The sequence below is a fragment of the Diaporthe batatas genome, assembly GCF_019321695.1.
Source record: "Diaporthe batatas strain CRI 302-4 chromosome Unknown Contig00001, whole genome shotgun sequence".
Lineage (NCBI taxonomy): Eukaryota > Fungi > Ascomycota > Sordariomycetes > Diaporthales > Diaporthaceae > Diaporthe > Diaporthe batatas.
The window spans coordinates 4,125,117-4,146,149 of NW_025408548.1; the positions used below are offsets into that span (position 1 = coordinate 4,125,117).

At 53.7% G+C, this 21,033-nt stretch overlaps 4 protein-coding genes across 4 annotated transcripts; 3 read left to right on the plus strand and 1 right to left on the minus strand.

The window, feature by feature from the left end:
- Positions 1-1,209: 1,209 nt before the first annotated feature.
- On the minus strand, positions 1,210-3,369 carry KVR01_000289 (uncharacterized protein; the record flags this gene model as incomplete). Its single annotated transcript, XM_044793143.1, has 7 exons — positions 2,749-3,369; positions 2,545-2,675; positions 2,362-2,491; positions 2,187-2,263; positions 1,670-2,099; positions 1,481-1,582; positions 1,210-1,397 (listed from the first exon to the last, which is right to left on the minus strand). Exons 1-7 carry the CDS (start codon positions 3,338-3,340, stop codon positions 1,210-1,212), a joined length of 1,650 nt encoding a protein of 549 aa, XP_044650238.1. The 5' UTR covers positions 3,341-3,369.
- A 1,500-nt stretch (positions 3,370-4,869) lies between these two features.
- On the plus strand, positions 4,870-7,653 carry KVR01_000180 (uncharacterized protein). The gene is made up of 6 exons (XM_044795058.1): positions 4,870-5,985; positions 6,072-6,210; positions 6,274-6,495; positions 6,558-6,625; positions 6,704-7,020; positions 7,086-7,653. The coding sequence occupies exons 1-6, from the start codon at positions 5,839-5,841 to the stop codon at positions 7,582-7,584; spliced, it is 1,392 nt and encodes a 463-aa protein (XP_044650129.1). The 5' UTR covers positions 4,870-5,838; the 3' UTR covers positions 7,585-7,653.
- Positions 7,654-7,919: 266 nt separating this feature from the next.
- KVR01_000809 (uncharacterized protein) lies at positions 7,920-10,768 on the plus strand. Its single transcript, XM_044792179.1, has 9 exons — positions 7,920-8,221; positions 8,315-8,346; positions 8,434-8,671; positions 8,732-9,243; positions 9,477-9,694; positions 9,778-9,954; positions 10,008-10,094; positions 10,177-10,266; positions 10,331-10,768. The coding sequence occupies exons 1-9, from the start codon at positions 8,202-8,204 to the stop codon at positions 10,667-10,669; spliced, it is 1,713 nt and encodes a 570-aa protein (XP_044650758.1). The 5' UTR covers positions 7,920-8,201; the 3' UTR covers positions 10,670-10,768.
- A 3,674-nt stretch (positions 10,769-14,442) lies between these two features.
- Positions 14,443-15,276, plus strand: KVR01_000433 (uncharacterized protein; the record flags this gene model as incomplete). Its single annotated transcript, XM_044784134.1, has 5 exons — positions 14,443-14,478; positions 14,562-14,603; positions 14,690-14,807; positions 14,884-14,936; positions 15,001-15,276. 5 exons carry the CDS (start codon positions 14,443-14,445, stop codon positions 15,274-15,276), a joined length of 525 nt encoding a protein of 174 aa, XP_044650382.1.
- Positions 15,277-21,033: the final 5,757 nt, after the last annotated feature.

Here is a 21,033-nt window from a genome sequence, read left to right on the forward strand (position 1 = left end):
TTTAAATTTAAATTATATTTAATTATAAAAATATATATAAAAGTAAAGTTATTAAATTTTTAAAAATAATTAAAATTTAAAACTTATTTTTTTTAAAAAAAATATTTATACTTTTAAATTTAAAAAAGTTTTAAGTTTTAAAAGTTATAAATAAAGCTAATATCTACTCACTTAGTAATTATATCTACTTACCTAGTTTTTTTTAACTACTTACCTAATATAAGAATTTATATATAGGGCCTATATAAAACTATATACCTAACTAGGATTCTTTAAATTTTTAATACTTTTAATATAAGCCCCTTCTACACACCTTTTAACACACCTTTTAATATACCTTCTAGCACACCTTTTAGCCTATATATATTTAGGTACTAACTAAGTATTTAAATGCTAATTAAACACTAGAAGGTTAGAAGTTTATAGGGTTAGAAGGTTAGAAGGAGGGTTAGAAGGCTAGAAAGTATATATTCTTTACCTTCACCTTCTTAGCTTTTAGCCCTCTAGTGTTTAGTTAGCGTCTAAACGCTTAGTTAGTACCTAAATATATATAGGCTAGAAGGTGTGCTAGAAGGTATACTAGAAGGGGCTTATACTAAAAGTATTGAAAATTAGAGAAGGAAATTATACTATAGGGTTTTTTAGTGCTAACTTAGAAGGTACTTATAAATGTAAGAGAGTTACTTAAAAAAATTAGTACTAGGTGAGCGGTTGGTAGGAATTAGGTGAGTGAATATAATTACTAGGTAAGTAAATATTAGCTTTTATAAATAATTTATATATTTAATTATTTATTTTAATATTTAATTTTATATTTTAATAATAAATTATATAAATTTTAATATTATTTAAATATACTTTTAAATAACTTTTATATTATTTTTAAATTTATTAAATAATTATTTTTAAAAATATAATTTAATTATTAAAAATTATAACTTTAAATTAATTACTTTAATTTTAATTTTTAATTTAATAGTTATAAAAGTTTATATTATTATATATATTATTATTAAAGTTTTTATTATATAAAAATATAAAGTGTTTTATAATATATTTTTATAGTATAAACCTTCTATCCTTAATTCTTAGGGATTCTAGGGTAGATAGGCATACTTATAGAATAACACTACACCTGGAGCCTAATTTACCGGAGGTCTGGAAAAAATAATATTTCCCAAGGTCACTTCGTGAAGACCATCTGGGCAGCTAGCTCCTCGGCGAAAATACCAGGTTCAAAGCGGGCGTGGCAAGCGTGAAGTTATCCCGCAGGCCGCCAAGGAAAGCCTCCTTTGTTTGACCCGGAGCCATTGCGACGTCAAACTTGCGTGCGATCAGGACTGTCACCCGGCGGACCTCCATCAGGCCGAGTTGCTTCCCCACGCACGAGAAACGACCTGTAAGATTAGCATGCATGCTAACTGGGTAATCTTGCCTTTGAGAAAGAACCGGGATCTCGTCTGGGGAGAGGGCATCTTACCGACCGAGAATGGCACATTGACGGCAGGGTCCCTGACCAGTTCGGGCTGGGTGGTCCATCGCTCCGGAATGAACTCATCGCCACGCGGGAAGGCCCTGGGATCTGTTTTGGAATCATTAATGACTTTCACTTCTTTTCACTCGTGTTCCGTGTCTGGAATGCTGGGATGCAGTCATGGGTTGAGGTTACCTCGGCACATGGTGTAAGTTGGTGTCATCACAATGGTATTCCCGGGAATAAACCGCTCGCCGATCTGAATCCCCTGCGGTGGCGTCTGCCTCTGGAGGCCGGACATGACAGGCGGGAAGAGCCTGAGGGACTCATCGATACACGCCTGAAGGTATCGTAACTTGCCCAGGGCTCCAGTGTCGAAGTCGCGACTCAGCATCCCGGCTGCGAAGAACTCATCCACTTCTTTCTGAAGCGTCTTGTACACTTCCGGGTGAGTTGCGAAGTGATAGAACAAGCAGGTAAGTGTTGCGGCCGTTGTGTCACTGCCGGCAACAACGATGAGGCTTGCGTCCCCTACGAGGTCTTCAGTTTCTTGCCAGCTTGGGTTTGAGGTCTGCTTATATTCCTTTAATATCCAGTGAAATACATCTGGGACATGTGGCTCGTTCTATACGGCAGTCAACTTGGTCAGCCACAAGTAACTTTGAGTTTGCAGCCGATTCGAAGCGAAGATCGGGGTAGTGAGATGCCTTACATCCATTCGTCTCTTTGTCGTAGAGCGGATAAAACGTTGAAATCTGTGATATTCGTGATTTATGATGGGTGTGGCCTCTGTGATTGATCAAAATGTTGGTCAATCTCCGAATCTGTGGCTCTCAAGAGATGCTGGGGTAATTGGAACAATTGGTGAGGACGAGATTTATACGAACTGTATATGGGAAACAGCCAAACGACACGGCTGAACATGCCGATCAAGACCATGTTCAGGTGCGTGGTCGTAAAGAAGTAGTGGTCAACACCGTCTCTCATCATATGGAATGATCTACCAAAGGCGAGATCCTCGAGACAAGTCAGCAGGCACGAACTTTGAGCCCAGAGGCGGAGCGACCAACCCCCATGATGTCAAAGGAGTAGTAGTTGAAATATTTCGCGGCATTGAAGGGTTCCCCCTTGGTCTTGGTGTCAAGGACTCCCAGGAGCTCATCCGTGTAGCCAGCCACGCGGCCTTCATAGTCTTTCAGGGCTGCATGTGTTGAGACTGGTCAGCGATGTGTCAAGGTGACGAGAGCACTTGAGGTGTTGGTACGGCCACATGCCTTTGCTACTAAAGGCTCTGTCCCAGGCCTTGCGGCGGCGAGCATGTTCCTTGCGGTCGCGCACCATCTGAAGGGAGACTGTGGGGTTGAGTATGTTGTACCACGGCCCCCTCTCGCATTGAGAGGTAGCCGAGTGAATGGCGTTAAAGGCATCTGGATCCGCGATGGAGATCTCCGTGGGCCCGACCCGGACGTAGTCGCCGTAGATTCGGTGGAGAGCCCTGACGTCCTCGTAAACCTGCCCGCGCCTCGCACTTAGATAAGTCATGTAGAAGGTTGATAGGCGGGCGGCAAAAGGGCCGGGGAAGGCTCGTAGCCGATGGAAGAAGGCTCGGTACAGGATCATGCTGAGATAAATTCCTGCGACAGCCGTGAGGATCAAGCAGAGCGCATGCTGCACGGCAGTGACCAGGGGCTCAGACAACCGAACATGGACGAAGAGGGTCAGAAGCGTGTCAAGCACGCCGGCTCCCACGATTAGCTTGAAGCTATACTTATCCCACTCCCCATGGCGCAATATGGTCTGTTGCAGAGCTGCACCTGCGGCGAATGCAGCAGCGACTTGTTCTATGGTGACTTGCAAATTAGACATTCTTACGATGTTGACGCGAATCCACCGGGACGGCGTATCGGCTAGGTGGCTTGGGGATGGTTTATATGCTCTTTCTACATACATAGTACGAGATTGGGCACTTTCTCCGCACACTGAGGTGCTTTATCCGACAACAAGCGTGACGTCGAAATACCGAGGCTTTCTCCAACTGGTCCGACGTGAAGTGGTTAAACGCGAGGTTTCAAATGTTCAAAGCGTTGCTGCCACCAGCAGGCCGTTTTTTCCTCCTGTTTCCCCCCCCTCCCCCCTCTTTTCTTTTCTGTTCATACTATCTCTCATCTTTTCTGTTTTTTTCGTCTCTTTGTTTTGTGTTTGTTTCCTTTCTTTTTTCCCCCTCTTTTTTTGGTTTTTCCTATTTTGATTTCACCTGAGCGTCGTTGACGTCACAGGACTTTTGTCGCGGTCTCGAGGGGCCACTCTGGACCCGGCCGAGACATGCTTCAGGTACGCGGCTAGAACTGGTAGCAAATAGTGCACGAGTGTCATGGTGACTTGTGCTTGTGCAAGTCCTGTAGCGTTTTATTACTGTACCGTGCAGGAGCGAAAGAGGGTGGATTCTGTCCACAAGTGGCACACGTCGTCTAAACCTGTCAAGGTATGATCCCTGGCGGAGAATGCGAGTCTGTGGGGATGGGTGCTGGTTGGGAAAACAATCTCCGCACCCCTTCCAGTAAGATAGCCGACTTGGGTCCCCACGCCCCCGAGAAAAACATTCTCGTCTGCCCGGGCCCTGGCCCCTGCCAGGGCTGTCGATGAGAGGATCGCCCACCCGGCAGCCCGGCTTCTTGGCTTAGTGTATCTAGTGTAGGCACTGAAGTACCCAGGTATGCTGAGGCTATCCCTGCCCTTGCCAGTCTGCACTCTGCAGATGTCCATCCCGAACAGCAATCTGTGGCCCGCTCGATACTCCGTCAACCGTCCACAGTACCAACCCGCAACCCAGGGCTGCCAGGCTTTTCGGAATGTTTGGTGCCAGCATGTGAGCAATGGGACCTGTATCGATGAATACGATCATTGGCCCACCCTCTGCAAAATTCGACTAGACTCAATCTCTCTGCGACAAACCCCGCCGGACCGCTCCCACGTGCCGAAGCCGACGACGACGACGCCATTGTCGTCGCCTTGGCGCCTTGGCCGCCAGGCCTGTCTTCTTTTGCCCCGCGGCTCTCCTCGACCCGCAGTCCGTGTTCCAAGGCAGGGCCTCCCTGCCAGAGGCAAGGGTTCCGAATTTACCAAAATGTGGGGCCCTGTGCAGCCGAGGCCCTGTTTGCTGGGCGGCACAATTACACAGACAGCCTGGCAGCCTGGTGGGATCCAAAAGAAGCAGGCGAGGTTGCTCTCGGCATTAATTGACAGGTCATATCAGAGATCTGCCCTGCTCCTTGGTAATAACAACCGGGACCGGCGATATCGCCCCTAAATGGTGACATCCTGTCAGACCCGTAGTCTAGACATGCGACTTGGGCTGCCAAGCTGCTTGCAGGGCACCGTGGATTGAATATCAGACAGGCCGCGCCAGGTGCCTTCACAGGCCTCCGCCGAACAACATGCAGCTTTGGTGCTACCCCGGTAGAGCCAGCTGTCAGTTCCACGGGAACAAGTTGAGGAAAAAACGTCTCTCTCCCCTTGATGCCAGGCTGCTGTGAGGACGGGGCAGCGCCGACGCAGCAGCAGGAACGGCCAGCTGGCACTTGAGCAGAGTGCGTGCACACTTATACCACTTTGTTAGTCCAGCACGGTGCTTCCTGTACATTTTTATGCTGCAACACCGAACTTTTAAGGTTCCTGCTCATCTCAACCCGGTCATCAAAGACAGGACTTGGGCCAATGGTGAAATTGTTGCGTTGCAACGGGGTCCTTCCCTCGCCAACGGCAGCGCAGGGGTCTTGATGGCCGGCCCTTGTATCCCGAACATGTCCCCTCTCAACGGCCGCTACCCATGCGGAAGCTCATCCTTCCTCTGCCAAGGTTCTCCTATTCTTCCCAACTCGTCCGAGTCGGCCCTGCTACTGTGTACGGCACAATGGCAAGGGACCAGACGCCCAGCGCACACGATGCGGGGCCCAGCCCCGGTCCCCAACCCCGGTCAAGGCGTAGGCCCCGTTGTGTGCGCATGTGCGTGTGAGTGTGTCTACACTATGTGAGCTTGTGGGTGAAAGAGAGAGAGAGACCTGTTGACGCAGAGAGGGCGAGCGAGTGGGTGGATAAGTGAGAGTGTTTCCGGCTGATCTCCTCTCGGCACCGAGGAAGCTCCACTGGCCATGTTCGCGCCCTCTTTCCTCCTGTGCACGCGAACGGCGAATGCTCACGCTTCTCGAACGTCTCGGCCGTGCGTAAGGATCTGAGATCCGGTTCATCATTTTTGTCCTTGGGTTGCATGGCCGCCTCTTCCTTCCCTCCCTCTCAACCTCCCAATGGCAATTGCCAGATCCGAACCACCACCACAGACACCCGATGTGCACTGAGTGCAACCCGTCATGCATCTACTCCAGGCCCTGAGGTTTTCCGCCTTACTCGCCATCTGCGCCGCCCTGCCCGCTTCGGTTCTTGCCGACCCGCTCTCAGCCGCCGCCGGCTTGACTCGAAGCCGCTCCCAACTGACAACACAACTACCTCAGTGTTCGGTACGGAGCCATCTCCTCTTCCGGGCGGTTTGCGGCCTGCCCTGACCAGTCTGCCGGTGACCGCTGACGCCTGCCTTGCTACCTAGGTATCATGCTTCGAATCTGCCGTCAACAACTCGACCTGCTCTGCCTCGGACCTGTCATGCATCTGCCAGAACCAGAGTCAACTGTTGAGCAAGTCGGCATCCTGCGCCCTGACCAATTGCACCATAGAAGAAGAGCTGAGTGAGTCCTGACGCCCTTACAATCCCCGGTCCCGATCCCCTTGAGGCTGACCGGCATGAGCAGAGACGGAAAAGGTCATCAGGACGGCATGTGCAGACCCAGTCCGCAATGATGGCAACAAGGACCGGGCTATATATTGGAGTCTCTTCGCCGTGACCATGGCCTCCTTTGGCTGCCGCATGCTCGCCCGCACCGACCGATTCGGCGGAACCCTGTGGTGGGATGACTACTTCATCGTGGCTTCCTCCGTCGTGGCTTTTGCAGTCACGATCGGAGCCGAGATCAGTGAGTTCGAGACCCGCCGCGTTTGCTTACAGGATGCGGCGGCTGACGGTTGGTTTCTGCAGTGGTGATCTTCGGACTCGGACAAGACATCTGGATGCTCAGCCCAGCCCAGGTCACGGTCGTCTTGGTGGTAAGTTCCACGTCCACCGATGGCATGCCATAGACCGTCTCTCTTGCTGCCGTGCCTGGGTACTGACCGCTGGCACAGCTCTTCTACGTGGCCGAGTTCGCATACGTGATTGAGTCTTCGTTCACCAAGGTCTCGATCGTCTGCCTATACCTCAGGATCTTCCCCAAGCAGGGCTTCCGGCGCATGTGTTTCGGCCTGTTGGCCCTCATTGCGTGCTTCTGCATCGTCTTTGTGGTGTCGTTGTTGTGTTACTGCCAGCCGTTCAGCTACGTGTGGACGCGGTGGGATGGGCGCATGCACGGCAAGTGCATCGACATGACGGCGCAGACCTGGGTCTGCGCCGCCATGAACATTGTTCTTGATGTCTTCATCTTCTTCCTGCCGATCCCGCAGCTGTGAGCCCCCAACCCCGCCGGCGACCCGTCAGAGCCAGAGAGCTGTAACTGACCTCTGCTCGCAGGCTGAAACTTGAAACGAACTGGAAGACAAAAGTCGGCGTCATTCTTGTCTTCCTGCTCGGTCTGTTTGTCACCATCTGCTCAATCGCCCGCCTGAGGTTCCTGTCATCTTGGGCATCGTCTCCGAATCCGACCTACGACTACTCCGACCTCGCACTGTGGTCTCTTATCGAGCTGTACGCCGGCGTTATTTGTGCCTGCCTCCCCGGGATGACCAGTCTGTTCCGCCGAATCAAGCACCAGCACACGGAGAAGAAGAAGTCGTCTGCGGCTAACAGCACGGGGGGCTCGCGGATGTTTACGGGGACCAGCAGCGGCCTGCGGTCCTTTGCTCACGCCCAGAAAGATGCAGGAATTGTCAAGACCACCAATATTTCCGTTTCATATGGTGCGAGGTCAGGGGATTCGCTCAGTGACGAGGTTGAACTCATGGATCGCGAGATGGGAACGAGCACACACCCGCGGACCCAGCCGCCGCCAAAATACACGCCAAACTTCTAGCGCCGGCTCTTCAATGTTCCTTCCTACTTAAGTACCTAAGATATGCTCCCAACTAGATTTATACATGGGCATTCATTATACATATGTAAATATTCGAACGGACTGATCAATGTACAATGTGAGGTCAACCGGATGTTCACTCGAGGGCTGAAACCCGTACGACTGCTGAGCAGTCATGGTGTAAGTGAGCAAATGCCACGGGGCTTTGTTATCTAGATACCTAGGTACGTACCTAGGTACCTAGGTAGGCATAGGCTGCGGGCGATCCGGAACGTAGCTTGGTTACTGGTAATAACCTTGGAAATGAAGTGTATCAAGTACCTAGGTACTCAAGTGCCTTATCCAGCGTACTGGTTCTGCCGGTTCGGTTGCCGGTGGTGCCGTTGGCCCATGACTCGGAAGCCTCTCTCCAGCCTTTGCTTCGTGAGCCATCTCGCCTCGCCCACGACGGTCTGACAAGAGGTTGCCGTGACACATCACCACAAGCTTAGAGCTTCTGTACACTACTTGAGTCTACAGGGACCTACCTAGGTAGGTAGGTACGAGCCGAAAGCTTGCGGGACGGGGTTGCTCCTGAGTCGTGAGAACTCAATAGACAGCCAGAGAGTTGAAGCGCCATGGCAGGTGCTGGACACGTGTGAGTCGTCCCACCCGCGGGCCCGGCGAGTTCCGCATCAGGAAACTAATTTGATAATGCCGGTGCTGATCATGTTTGTAACCATTGCATCAGGAACATGATGGACGACGTCCTCATCTCGCATTGTGAGCCTCAAGGCCCTAGAGACGTACATCGTACATCACACAAGCTGGACCAGAACCAATGATCTCACCACATTCCCGTCTGTCCAGTACCCCCTGTCCTGCTCAGGTCGGCCTTGAGGCTTCTCGTCTCACGCGGCGTCGCGACCCAGCGCCCCTTCGTCGAGCACATACGCGCGCAATTGTTGGAGTCACCACCGGCCTTCACCGACGCGTCCACCCTCTTCCCCCCCGGGGACGATGGACGTCTCTCGAAGGACTGCTTGCGCTACGTCGCCTCGACGCGGTGCATCTTCTCGAGCAAGCTGGCCGAGGCCGCACTTCCATAGTGAGCACTGCCCGCCCTGGCGGGCCCGCCGACCAGTGCGACGCTGATGCTCCGACCCAGCCTTACCCATTTCGTTAGCAGCCTGCAAGAAGCAGGAGCACGGTGGGCACCCGGGGATGAGCTGGATAGACTTCTTGACCATGTCTCTGGTGACATTGTGCAGGCCATCCAGGCACTCAAAGAGTGCGAGCCAGAGCCCACGTCAGCTCTGTTTGATGCTTTGCAGGGTCTCTTGGACAAGCTCGAGGCCGTGTCCAGCTACTGCTCCAGCGTTGGCCCCCAGTCCCTAAGATTCCCTTTCACTAGGGCAGAAAGGCAGCTCCGGGATGCCATTGGCTTTCTGTACCCGGGAGCAGCGGCTTCACTCTCGTATCCAGAAGCAGCCAAGACCATCAGCATAAGCGTCACGAAGCGGCGTGCCGATATAGAGACGGTCCAGCTGGGCCCATACCGCATGCCGCGTGTGTTTAACGGGTTCTGGCAGCTCTCTTCTCCCGCATGGGGCAGCGCAAGTTCACAGGGCCAGGAAGCGGCCCTTGCTGAGCTCATAGAGCTCGGCCTGAGCACTGCTGGTGAGTGGATCCTGGCCTCGTGACTCCCGTCCTGGTGAACATCGGCAACCAGGAACAGCTGAACTGCACCGCCAGGGGTAAATGTGTGCACATCTATCCCAGCGGCGTGGTTCTGTCTTGGCCCAGCCAGTGCCAAAACCAGCACGCTTCTGCGAACCCCTCGCGACCCGTCCTGACTGATCGTCGTCTATTAACAAAAAGCGGGTATTCCTCACTAACAGAACCATCCGAAGATATGGCAGATCATTACGGCGACGCCGAGCTGGTCTATGGGGGTTTCCGGAATAGGCTACCGGCTGAGGTGCGGGATGCGGTCCACGCGGCCACGAAATGGTGCGTCTTTGGCCCTGTGAGCCAGCCGGTGAGCACACAGTACGTGCTTCAGGCTGTTCAAGAGAGGTCACGTCGGCTCGGTGGCCGCGTCGAGCTCCTGCAGTTCCATTGGCATGATGTGAGTGGTAATGACCTATCAATGATATTACTGACGATCGTGCATCGGATATGACATGATGTCGAGACTTACATTATCCGCAGTACACCTCGCATGAGTACCTGGATATACTCGTTGAGCTTGTGAAGATCACACATAGCCATCCTGATCTCGTCTCCGCCATCGGGCTCTGCAACTTCGATGCCCAGCACACGGCATACGTCTGTGAGCATATCATGGAAAAGACAGGAACAGTAGGGATTGTCTCCAACCAAGTCCAGGTACGCGATGAGAACCTTGTAGACAAGGCCCGTGCCTAACCGGGATTTAACAGTTCTCGCTAATTGACTCGCGCCCTCTGCGACGCATGTCTGCTGTGTGCGAGAAGTACGGCATTAAATTACTCACTTATGGCTGTTTTGTAAGTTTGTGCGATTGCGAAGAATGACCTTGACAACCGCCCTGAGGGTCAAGTTCGGTCGCTAATGTGGAACGAGTCGAAGTGCGGCGGCTTCATATCGTCCCAATGGCTTGGCCAGCCGACGCCGGAGCTCTACTCCGAGACGAGGCCACTTACACCTTCACAAAGAAAGGTATGTAGTTCCCCTGCCACCCCCGCTGAACTCTGAGAGACTTGTATGCTTATCCACATACTAGTATCTTGGAATGGTGCAGATTTGGGGCAGCTGGCATGAATTCCAGGCGCTCTTGCAGACGCTCTCCTCGGTGGCGAGGAAACACGGCAAGGGGATCTCACTAACCAACATCGCAGCACGCTGGGTACTTCAGCAGCCCGCCGTGGGTGCTGTAATCATAGGAACTAAGCTAGGAGTGTCGAACCACGCAGTTGAAAATCTCAATGTCTTCAAATTCAGACTGGATAAAGAGGATATGGCTATCATCGACATGGCCAGCTTGGGCAAGAGTGGGCAAAAGACAAAGGCAGTTTTCCAAAGTCTAGGAGATTGTGGCAATGAATATCGGGCTATGCACTAGGTCCTGCCCAGGTTGTTAGACTTCAGTACTATATACCAAGGATATCTAGCTTATTCTTGCTAGACTACCTTCGTAATCAAACTTGGTCATGACTCAGAAGGCTCCAAAGAACTATAACAACACTTGGTACGTCCTCGGATGCATACGGAATAAGAATAACAACATTGAACGCAACCAATAGCTTCTACCTGGGTACTTGGATCACCTTCTTCCTCGTCAGATCAAGTCAGATGGGCAGCACGAAATTCTCAAGAAAGTGTCAAAGCCATGGCATGCCTTTCTTAAGTAGGGTGAGTATTCTGACATGCTCCATGATTTGGCCTACCATACGGTACAGGCCATATGAATTGACTTCAGGAAGAGTTACGAGCCTGATGCTAAGGTGTTGTTTACATGGTGAAAAGCGGTGGTCGTATTGCAGCCTGGCTGGGCAGGGGAGACATGGCGCCTGCTATTCATGCGGGTTCACTCAACAAGGCCTTGATGATGGAGCACTTGAGATCGAGGGTCTGGGTCATTAATTTAGAGCATTGTTGGGGGTCTTTGAATCTCTCTGAATTGTTTTCAAGCCATCATGAACCATACTGGCGATGATGATCATTCGTTCTTCTGATCCCTACCAACCTCGCCGTCCCTCGACCACCGGATCATTAGTCAAGGCACCACGAGGGAAAAAATGAATACCTCCTCAAACGAGCGAAACTATTCGAGGAGCTCCGCGTCAAAGCGTCCGCCACACGCTCCAGAAACCTGATGCCCACCCTCCTCTTCCCCCAGAATATACTAGTAGCACATGGACTGCAATCTAGCAGTTGGCGAGCAGGTAGACGCCTGCGCCCTTTTCTGCGCTCCCCAAGAAGCTAACACTCGCATTACGAGTGTCGGTATCAGGTATCTCAAAAAGGAATTGCAATGTACCATCTGAGCGGGCCTGGGGACAGGCCATAGAATTAATGGTCACTCCATATTCACCGGGGCTGACACCAATAGTGCCGAAACGCGTCAGTGTCACGGAGACTTGATTGCCCTCACCGTGGGGCCTTTGGGTATGACCTGTAGGAGGGGCCTTCAAGGCGGTTGCCATCGATTGCCAGGTTGTGAAAGGCGATGGCTCAGGGATGCCGACCTTGAAGCCATCATGGTTGGGGTGAGTATGAAGGGAGGAAGCATTGTAGGAAGCGGTATAGACGTCGAGGCTGATGGGGCCGGAGTCGAAGTTGCCCGACCTGGAGACAGAGTACGCATTCAAAGCGGCAGAGGATGGCCTGTCTCGAGCGGTTAGCCCTATCGCCAGCCATCCTGAAGGCTGGCCGGCAGCAGAGATACGTACCAAGAGATCATGAGCTGGCAATCCCATGAGCCGCTGGCGATGTTGTCGAAGACGACGTGTTGGTGAATGTGGTCGAACTTGATGTTGTCGGCAAACGAGACGGACTGGGCCACATGGAATGCCTTCGTTTCCTTTGCCGTATTGGCCCGCTTGACATTCGGGGCAGATTCGTCGAGCTGCCGCATGACAGAAGGAAAATAAGTGGTGCAGGTGGATGGTGCAACGTGGGTCGGCGCCGCCGTGGTTGAGGATGTCATGACACGGGTGGGAGCCGACATGGCAGTGCCCAAGAGGCTAGAGATAGAGAGGATGACGGACGTGACGCGGTGCATCTTGGCTCGTTTATGCGTATGCTATGTAACAGTGGTGAAGTTTTCGGTAAGAGAATTCTGGGTAATAGTCTCTGGAATTTCGTCTTTGGTCTGGATGAGGCGGATGATTGAGGACTTCACCTCCACTGTTCCCGCGGCCGAGGCGGACTCACCCTTATATACCGGTCTAGGTAGATACCATGCGAGACGGCATGTTTTGATCGTAGCTTCCTTCCCCTTCAACTTCTCGACGCGAATCAGGTGCTACCCGTCACCTATTTGCGTCAGGGGAAGAGCCCATCAGCTGTGCCTTCCTGAAGACATGGATGGCAGCACGGATGCGGGTGGAAGTGACCTCCAAGGTTCTTTCAACCGGGCAAGGCTGACACAAGATGGTCTCCTCAGTTGGAGAAAATCTCATGTTGTGACGGATGCACACGCACACGCCGCGCAGGTATGGCCCTTTGGTACCAAAGGCGAGGAAGGCACCATGAAACGATGGCTGAGGGAGGCAGAAGACAAGCAGGAGTGGCCACCATCAGGAAGATTGTCATGGCCTGTCGGATGTTAGCACCGTTCAAACTACAGAGCAGCACATTCATCTCGACAGCGAATAAGTCTGAGTAGAGAGGAGCCCAGAGACAAGTGGAAGGTGTGGTCTTGCATGCCCAGGTGGTCATTGTAGTCGAGGCAATCCGCAGGTGCCGCTGTTATTATGCTCTTGGGCTCTTACCTGCGTGCATAGACATCCCTACCTACATACCATAGCGCTAATATAGGACTTTTTATATATCATTTCCTTATTAACCCTTTCTAATAATAGTTATAACTATTAATAATTTTTTTTAATAAACTTTTAAATAATAAATTTTTTTTAAAAAAATAAGTGTAATAGTATAAGCTTATAAGTAGTAGATTTTAAGTTATAAAATAATTTAAAATTATAGTCTTTTAGCTAAAATATTTATAGATATTACTTTATAGATTTATTTTAATTTTAAGTTAACTAGGGTTGTAGGTTTAAGCTCTTATAGTTTAAAAATCTTTAATTAATTTCTAATTACTTTAAAATAAGTCCTTATAGTACTTAGAGTAAAGGTAAGCCTTTATTTAATAAATAGTTAAGAAGTAGGTATTTGTTAGGGCGAAGGGTTACGAGTAGAGTGAATAGGCACACGCAGCGTAGGCGTAGAGTAGGCGTAGGGGAGAAGTAGTGTATTAGGTAGTAGTGGGCTACTGATCGTTACCTCCCTTCCTTCCTTCTAGACCTTCTGGTTTCCCTCTATCCTCTTATAGCTAGCGCCGCGCCTGCGCGGTGGGGTATCTGCGCTGCCGGGGCGCCGGTACCGGCGTCCTTTGCCGGCACCGTATCAGAGCCCCACTGGTGCCAGCTTATTGTGACAAACGTCTCTGACAGGCTGCCCTCCCTTCCATGCTCCTGCCCTCAGGAGCGGTAGTGGTGCGGTGTCGCGGTGTTATCGTGGCGTTGCCGTAGTGTGGTCGGGGCCGGGTTAGGAGTGGAGGGGCCGGGCCGTGGCGCGCCGTGCCCTGGGGTGGCACAATAGCGACCGGGGGGTATTGTTGATGTGGGGGTTTTCGGCGGGGCTGGGCCGGCACGGCGGCGGCGTCGCGGAGGAGCGGGGTAGTCGCGGCCTCCAAGGAATCCTTCTTCCGTCCCATTGTTGTCGCCCTTCCTATTGTCCTGAATAGCGAGCCGTATTGTCGGGGGTGCCTATTGTTCTGAATAGCTTCGTTGCCGCGATGCGGGCGAGGCGCCCTCCCGCCCTCATACTTAAACCCTTGTACCCCTATCCCCTTTCCTCCTTCTCCTTCCTTCCCCCTTAGTGCGACCAGTCGAGCGGTGAGTACCCCCCTATATACGACAGTTCGCGAGAGCTGCGCTGACGCATCGCGGTAGCAGCAGCAGAGCAGCAGCAGCAGAAACAGCAGCAACAACCCCAACAGTAAGTCCCCCCTTTTGTCGCCATCGCGGCGCACTCGCGCCGTCCGAGCCGGGCACCCATACTAACTCATCTCCTTAGTCACCCACCACAACCACCACCAACGTTAGTCCCCCTAGCATCTTCCACACGGCGCACTCGCGGCGCTTGCGCCTCATACTAACGGCTCTTATGGGTTCCCAGATGTCTGGCGCTCCTGCTCCCGCTGTAAGTTGCATCCCCTCATAACACTGCGCTTACGCAGTGTGTGAGCTGCGTTTACGTTGGGCTCTCGCTAATAGGTGCCTTAGTCTTCCTCCGCTCCCGCTTCTCCCGGTGGCTCCGCCCCCCAGGTGAGTGTACTCGGGTTCGCTTCATTCGCGCTGCGCCCCCGCTGCGGTCCTCCTGGGCGCACCAGGTGCTGACGCTGCGCCTTTAGCCACCTTGCAAGAAGGTCAAGAAAGCGCCTGGCCCCGCGCGCGCGGCGTCTGCGTGGTGCGCGCGCTGCGTGCGCCACCTCGAGAAGGACAGCACTCATCGCTGCCATCACCAGACCGGTAAGACATATATCTCGCGCAGCGCTCTCGCTGCGTGCTTGCGTTGCGCACACGCGGCTAATGCGATTTCGTTTAGGCACCGGCAAGCGCTGCGCCCATTGCAGCCATGGCAACCGGACCTGCACTCCCGTGGGTACACCCTGGTCCCCCTTTTCCTGTGCGCTGCTGACCCGCTGCGTGCGCGCTGCGTTAGATCCCCTTCGCCGTGCGTGAGCCGCTCCAGGCCTTCCTTCGGGATGGTGAGCGCGAGCGCCTCATGGAGGCGATCCGCCTCCTGCCCGCCGAGGGTGCGGTCGCTGCGGCCGCGCAGGTTGCGCCCGCCGCTGCCCCGGTGGTCGCGGAGGACGAGTTCATGTCGCTGGTTCGCCGCGGTGTCGTTGCGCTCGAGAAGCTTGCGCGCGAGACGCGGGCGCTGCGCGTGCTCCGCGAGGAGCAGATGGAGGATAAGGAGGACGATGAGGAGGAGTAACCTGGGGGTGTGTGAGGAGCGATAACCTCATAAAAAACGCGGGTGGGTGGGCGCGCTGCGCCCTCGCGGGTGCGGCGCAGGGTTGTCGCAGGGGCGACATTAAATCCCCGGGTGGGTGGGCGCACAAAATATTTGTGCGGGTAAAAAAAACAAATGCAGATTGCGCTGTGTGCGCAGCTTTGGCGCCGCGTTGGCGCGCTTCCAACTACCTCTTGATCCCTGCTTCGTATTCCCGTGCTAAGTCGTCCGATACATGGGAACGCGGCTCCCACGAATCGTCATCGTGGCTATAGCCCTTCCAGTGGATGAGGTATTGCCGTGCCGACCGTGGCCCTCGGTGCCCCAGAATAGCTTCCACCTCGAAGACGTCGTCTTGTTCAACCTCAACATCAGGTCGTGGCGCGGGCGCTTCGCCTTTGCGGGGCCTGAATAGCTTCAAAGCGGTGATAGAGACAACATTGTGGATGCGATATTGTGCGGGTAGGTCCAGCTTGTAAGCAAGGCCATGCTTCCCAATCACCTCGAGGACGCGGAATGGGCCTAGATACTTATCTGCGAGTTTCCTGCTCCTGCACTTCTGCCGCAAGTGCTTTGTCGACATCATAACCAGGTCGCCTTCCGCGAATTTCACATCAAGGTGTTGGCGGTTGTACCACTTCGCATACTCGGCGTTGGCGTGGTGCAGGCACTGCGTGATCCGGGTGTGTGCGGCCTGGATATCCTCGCTGGCCCTGACTGCATTTGGGACGTTGGTTTCTCGTGGTGGGGGTGCGTCGGTGGGTGCTGCTGGGTTGTAGCCAAATAGTGCAAACGAAGGGCTGGCCTTGATTGTTGAGTGTTCAGAGTTATTATACGCAAATTGTGCGAAGTGTAGTCGCTGCGCCCAATCACTCTGTTCAATGTTCCCATATGCGCGGAGGTAGTGTTCGAGGTTTTGGTTTTGTCGTTCCGTCTGGCCGTCGGTCTGCGGGTGGAAGGCGGTGCTCATGCGCCGCTTTGTCCCTAAGTTCGCGCAGAGTCCCGCCCAGAAGTGACTGGTGAAGAGGCTGCCTCGGTCTGATACGATCCCCTGGGGTATCCCAAATACAGTGAAGATGTGTAGGGTGAGGATGTCCGCTAGGCCGCTGCTTGTTAGCCGCGTGGTCGTCGCGATGTAGACCGCGTATTTCGTGAAGCGATCCACTACCACAAGGATGGCGTCACAAGGCTTATTATTGCGTGGGTTGATTGATGGGGGTAGGCCTGTGATGAAGTCCATTGAGATCTCCTCCCACGGTCGCTGGGGCGGTAATAGCGGCGCTAGGAAGCCAAGCGGTCGATGCTTGGGCGCCTTTATGCGTTGGCAGACTACACACGTGTTAACATACTGTTTCATATCTTTTCGAAGGGAGTCCCAGTAGTAGCTGCGTGCGAGCAGCTTAATCGACTTGCTAACACCAAGGTGCCCTGCGAGCCAGTCGTCGTAATAGGTGCGCAGTAGTTCCATTCGTGTGTTTAGGTCGTCCGGTACATAGACCCTATTGCCGAAGCAAAGCAGCCCGTCTCTCAGTCGCCATGTTTTCCCAGCTTTACCGCGTCGCTCGCGCCTCTTGCGCCATGCCCCTCCCTGTATAAAAACGTCTTCTTGCTGCAGGTGTTGCAGGTGCGCTGTCATAGGTCGCTCGAGCTGCGTTGTCGCTATTACCACGCTTCGCTCCCCCGCTCCACGTGGAAGGGCATCCGAATGTGCACTTCGGTCCCAAGCGGCTACAGCCGTTGAGCGCACCCTGCGCTCCAACGCTGCTTCTCCGCGTCGTTCGAGGCCCCCTTCTTCCGAGTGTAAGTCTGCGCTCCGGCAGCTACAGCCACGGTCCGCCATCTCCCTCAGCGTCACGAAGTCGCTGGGTCTTTGCAGCTCAGTCTCTGCCTGGTCCCCACGGGCATGATCAGGCCTGCGGGATAGGCCATCCGCCGGGTTCTTATCCCCCGGCCTATATTCAATCACCAAGTCCACCGCCGCTAAGGCGTCGAGCCATCGCAGCTGCCTCGCAGAGAGGTTCCTCTTCACATACCAATATTTCAGGTTTAAGTGATCAGTCAAGACGGTCACGGTGTGCTGCGAGTATTGTAGGTAGTGGCGCCAAGTCGCGACGGCATCGACGATAGCAAGCAGCTCTAGATCACCGACACCATAGCGTTGCTCCACAGGGGTCAGCTTTCGTGACCTGAACGCAATCGGGTGCCAGGCTCCTTCAGGGGAGAGTTGTGAGATAACCGATCCAATGGCTTCGATAGACGCATCTGTCTCGAGACGTGTGCGCAGCGAGGGCACGAAGTGTTGCAAGATAGGGGCTGTTGTAAAGAGTAGTTTTAAGTGCTTGAACGCTACTCTTGCGCGGAGTGGGAGCTCAATTGGCCCTGCGGCGCCACCCTTTAGGAGGTCGGTTAGGGGTGCGGTTACCCTAGAGTATGCCCGGACGAACCGTCGATAGAAGCCTGAGAACCCAAGGAAGATGTGGATTTCGCGAACGCTGCGGGGTAGCGGCCATTCCTCGATGGCAGCGACGCGACTTCGCTCCATAGCAATGCCATCAGGTGTGACCACAAACCCAAGGAACTCGACCCGGGTAGTCCTGAATTCGCATTTTTCAAGGTTCAGATATAGTCCCCATTGACGTAGGCGTTCCAGAACGCTGCGTACATCCCTTGTGTGCGCTTCGTCATCGCTACTAAAGATGAGGATATCATCTAAGTATACGATACAACACACATCCACAAGCCCTGCGAGGGCGCGGTTAATATATGCTTGGAACGTTGCGGGGGCGTTGGTCAGTCCGAACGGCATCACCGTATACTCGAAGTGACCATATTTCGTGCGAAAAGCCGTCTTCCACTCATCGCCTGCGCGGATCCTAACCCGATGGTACGCTTCCCTAATATCCAGCTTGGTATATACTTTTGCGTTCCCAAGTTGATCCAGGATCTTAGAGATCAAGGGTAGCGGGGTGCGGTCCTTGCGTGTAAGCCGGTTGAGCGCGCGATAGTCGACACAAAGGCGTAGCTTCCCTCCTTTCTTAGGCACAAACATAACAGGCGCGCCTGCTGGGCTGGTGGATGGCCTAATAAATCCTCGTGCGAGCATGTCGTCCACGTAGCTCCGGAGCACCTCTAGCTCTGCGCCTGAGAGGGGGTACAGCGGTCCCCATGGAGGCTGGGCGCCCTCTTCTAGCTCTATCTTGTGATCTGTGGGCGTGTGTTCGGCGAGGGTGCGCGCGGCTTCTTCCGAGCAGACGTCTTTAAACTCAGCGTACTCGGCTGGCAGGCGCGGTGGGGGCGCGGCTGGGGGGTCCTCGTCCCTGCCGTCCGCGCCCTTCGAGAGGATAGGATGGGAGTAGATGGCCATAACGGTGGCGCTGGGTGGGAGCGGCTTGTTCGAGGTGTGAACGCTGAGTTGGTCCTCATGTAGGGAGAAGCGCCATTGTCGTTGCTTCCACTGGATGAGCGGGTCTACCGCCTCCAGCCAGGGAAAGCCGAGTATAATGTCTTCGCTGGGTAGGTCCGCGATGACGAAGCGGTGGCGCTGCGTACGCGTGGTGCCACAGGAGTCCGTCATTTGGATGAAGAGGGAGCAGCTACCATAGGAGGGGATTGGGTCGTTGCTAATATTGATGAGTTGCGGTCCGTCCTCAAAATAATACCGATGCTTATACGCGTCGATAGCGTTGCGGCTGATGAGGTTCTCCTCCGATCCCGAGTCAATAATGCCTCGGAAGGGTTCCATGTGGTTGTTGATCCTGACCCGCATGCCGACGCGGAGCTGTCGCTTATTTGGCGCGGCGCCGCCGGTTACTTGGCGTACTCGTGACCCCAAGGGTTGTTGGTTGGTCTCCGAGAGGGTCCCGGGGCACCGAGCGGCAATGTGGCCCTTCTGCTTGCAGTTACGGCAGGAGGCGTTCGGGCACTGACCGCTAGCGTGGTCTGTCGACCCGCAGGTGTAGCAGTTGTTTCGGCGCGGCTCAGGACATGCGTTGGCGTAGTGTCCTCGCTGGTGACAGTTGTAGCAAGTCACTGAGGGGGCTGGTTGAGAGGACGGGGGTGTTGCTTCTTTCTTGGCAGCCTGGGTGGGAGCGGCTGTAGGGGCGTCCCAGACGCGTGGTTGGCTCGTTGTCGCTGCGGGTGTATTCCTACAGTACCGAGAGATGTGCCCGACTTGTTGGCAGGTATAGCACGTGGGAGGGGGTCGAGGAGCTTGGCGGGGTTGCGGCGGCGCTGCGTTATCGCCGGTTGGTATCGTCCCTTCTACAGCCTCTATACGCCGGGCTTGGCCAACTGCTTGTTCCCATGTGGCGGGTGGTTGCGCCTGCGCACAGAGTGCCATGCGAATGCTCGGCTTGAATCTGTTGATTACGTCGTGCACGCGGTGCGACTCCGCAGGGTTGTCGGGGGATTCCATCTCGGCTTCCTGGTAGCGACGTAGGAAACTCATGACGGACTCGTTGTCCCTTTGTCGGATTGTCGCGAGCGTAGCGGATGCGGTGATAGCGCGCGTGGTGGGATCAGAGAGTTGGTTACGCAGAAACTCCTCGAAGTCTGCGAAGGGGGTAGCGAGGGGGTCCATGCCTTGTGCTTGTTTTCTTGTGGCAAAGCTAATCCAATCCCGCTTAGGCGCGCCTTTCAAGCAGCGCACCGCATAGCCCACCTGCTCCCACGACTCCGTGATCTTATATAGGCGAAGGTGATAGCGGAGGTCGAGGAGGAAGGTTCGTAGGGCCATATAAGATTCTCCGCCATAGGCAAGGGCGGGGAGTCCGCCAGGGCGGTAGCTTGGCTCAGGCGCGGTGGCGACGCTGCGTAGGTCAAGCTCGCCTTGCGCTTCGGGACGGGGGGGGGTGGCGTCCCTAGGTGCGGGAGGGGCCGCTGGGGCAGGGACTAGGGCGGGTTCGCCTTCGCTGCGGAGGAGCAGTGCGAGCTTGGCTCGCTTAGCACGAAGGCGCTGGCGGATAGCTTCATCCTCGAGTTGTTGGTCGAGTTCCTTCTCCTTGCGCTTGAGTTGTGCGCTTGTGAGTTGGCTGTCGTGCGCCGCGTCTTCGACGCTGGGCCGGGGCGAAGCCGGGTCAGGGAGGGGTTGCGCCGCCTGGGAGTAAGGAATTTGGCCGCCCTCATGGGGGTCGTAGGTCCCTTGTAGCTCGGGCGCGGTGGTGCCGGTGCGCGAGCGTGTAAGGCGCGATGCTGATGCCATGCTGGTGTCCTAGACGGTCTACTCCCCAGGACGGGTAGAACGATCAGACTGTCAGGGCGAAGGGTCACGAGTAGAGTAAATAGGCACACGCAGCGTAGGCGTAGAGTAGGCGTAGGGGAGAAGTAGTATATTAGGTAGTAGTGGGCTACTGATCGTTACCTCCCTTCCTTCCTTCTAGACCTTCTGGTTTCCCTCTATCCTCTTATAGCCAGCGCCGCGCCTGCGCGGCGGGGTATCTGCGCTGCCGGGGCGCCGGTACCGGCGTCCTTCGCCGGCACCATATCGGAGCCCCACTAGTACCAGCTTATTGTGACAAACGTCTCTGACAGTATCTATAAATCTTAGAAATTAGTGCTATATTATGGATTTTTAGGCCTTTTATAGGTTAGTATATTAATTTAATAATAAGTAGTTAGTTACTATAAATTAATATTCTACTATTTAGGAACTATATTTTTATTTTTAGTTTTAATAAACTTTAAAAGGCCTTAAAGAGGGAATGTAATAATATAAGCTTATAAGTAGTAAATTTTAAGTTA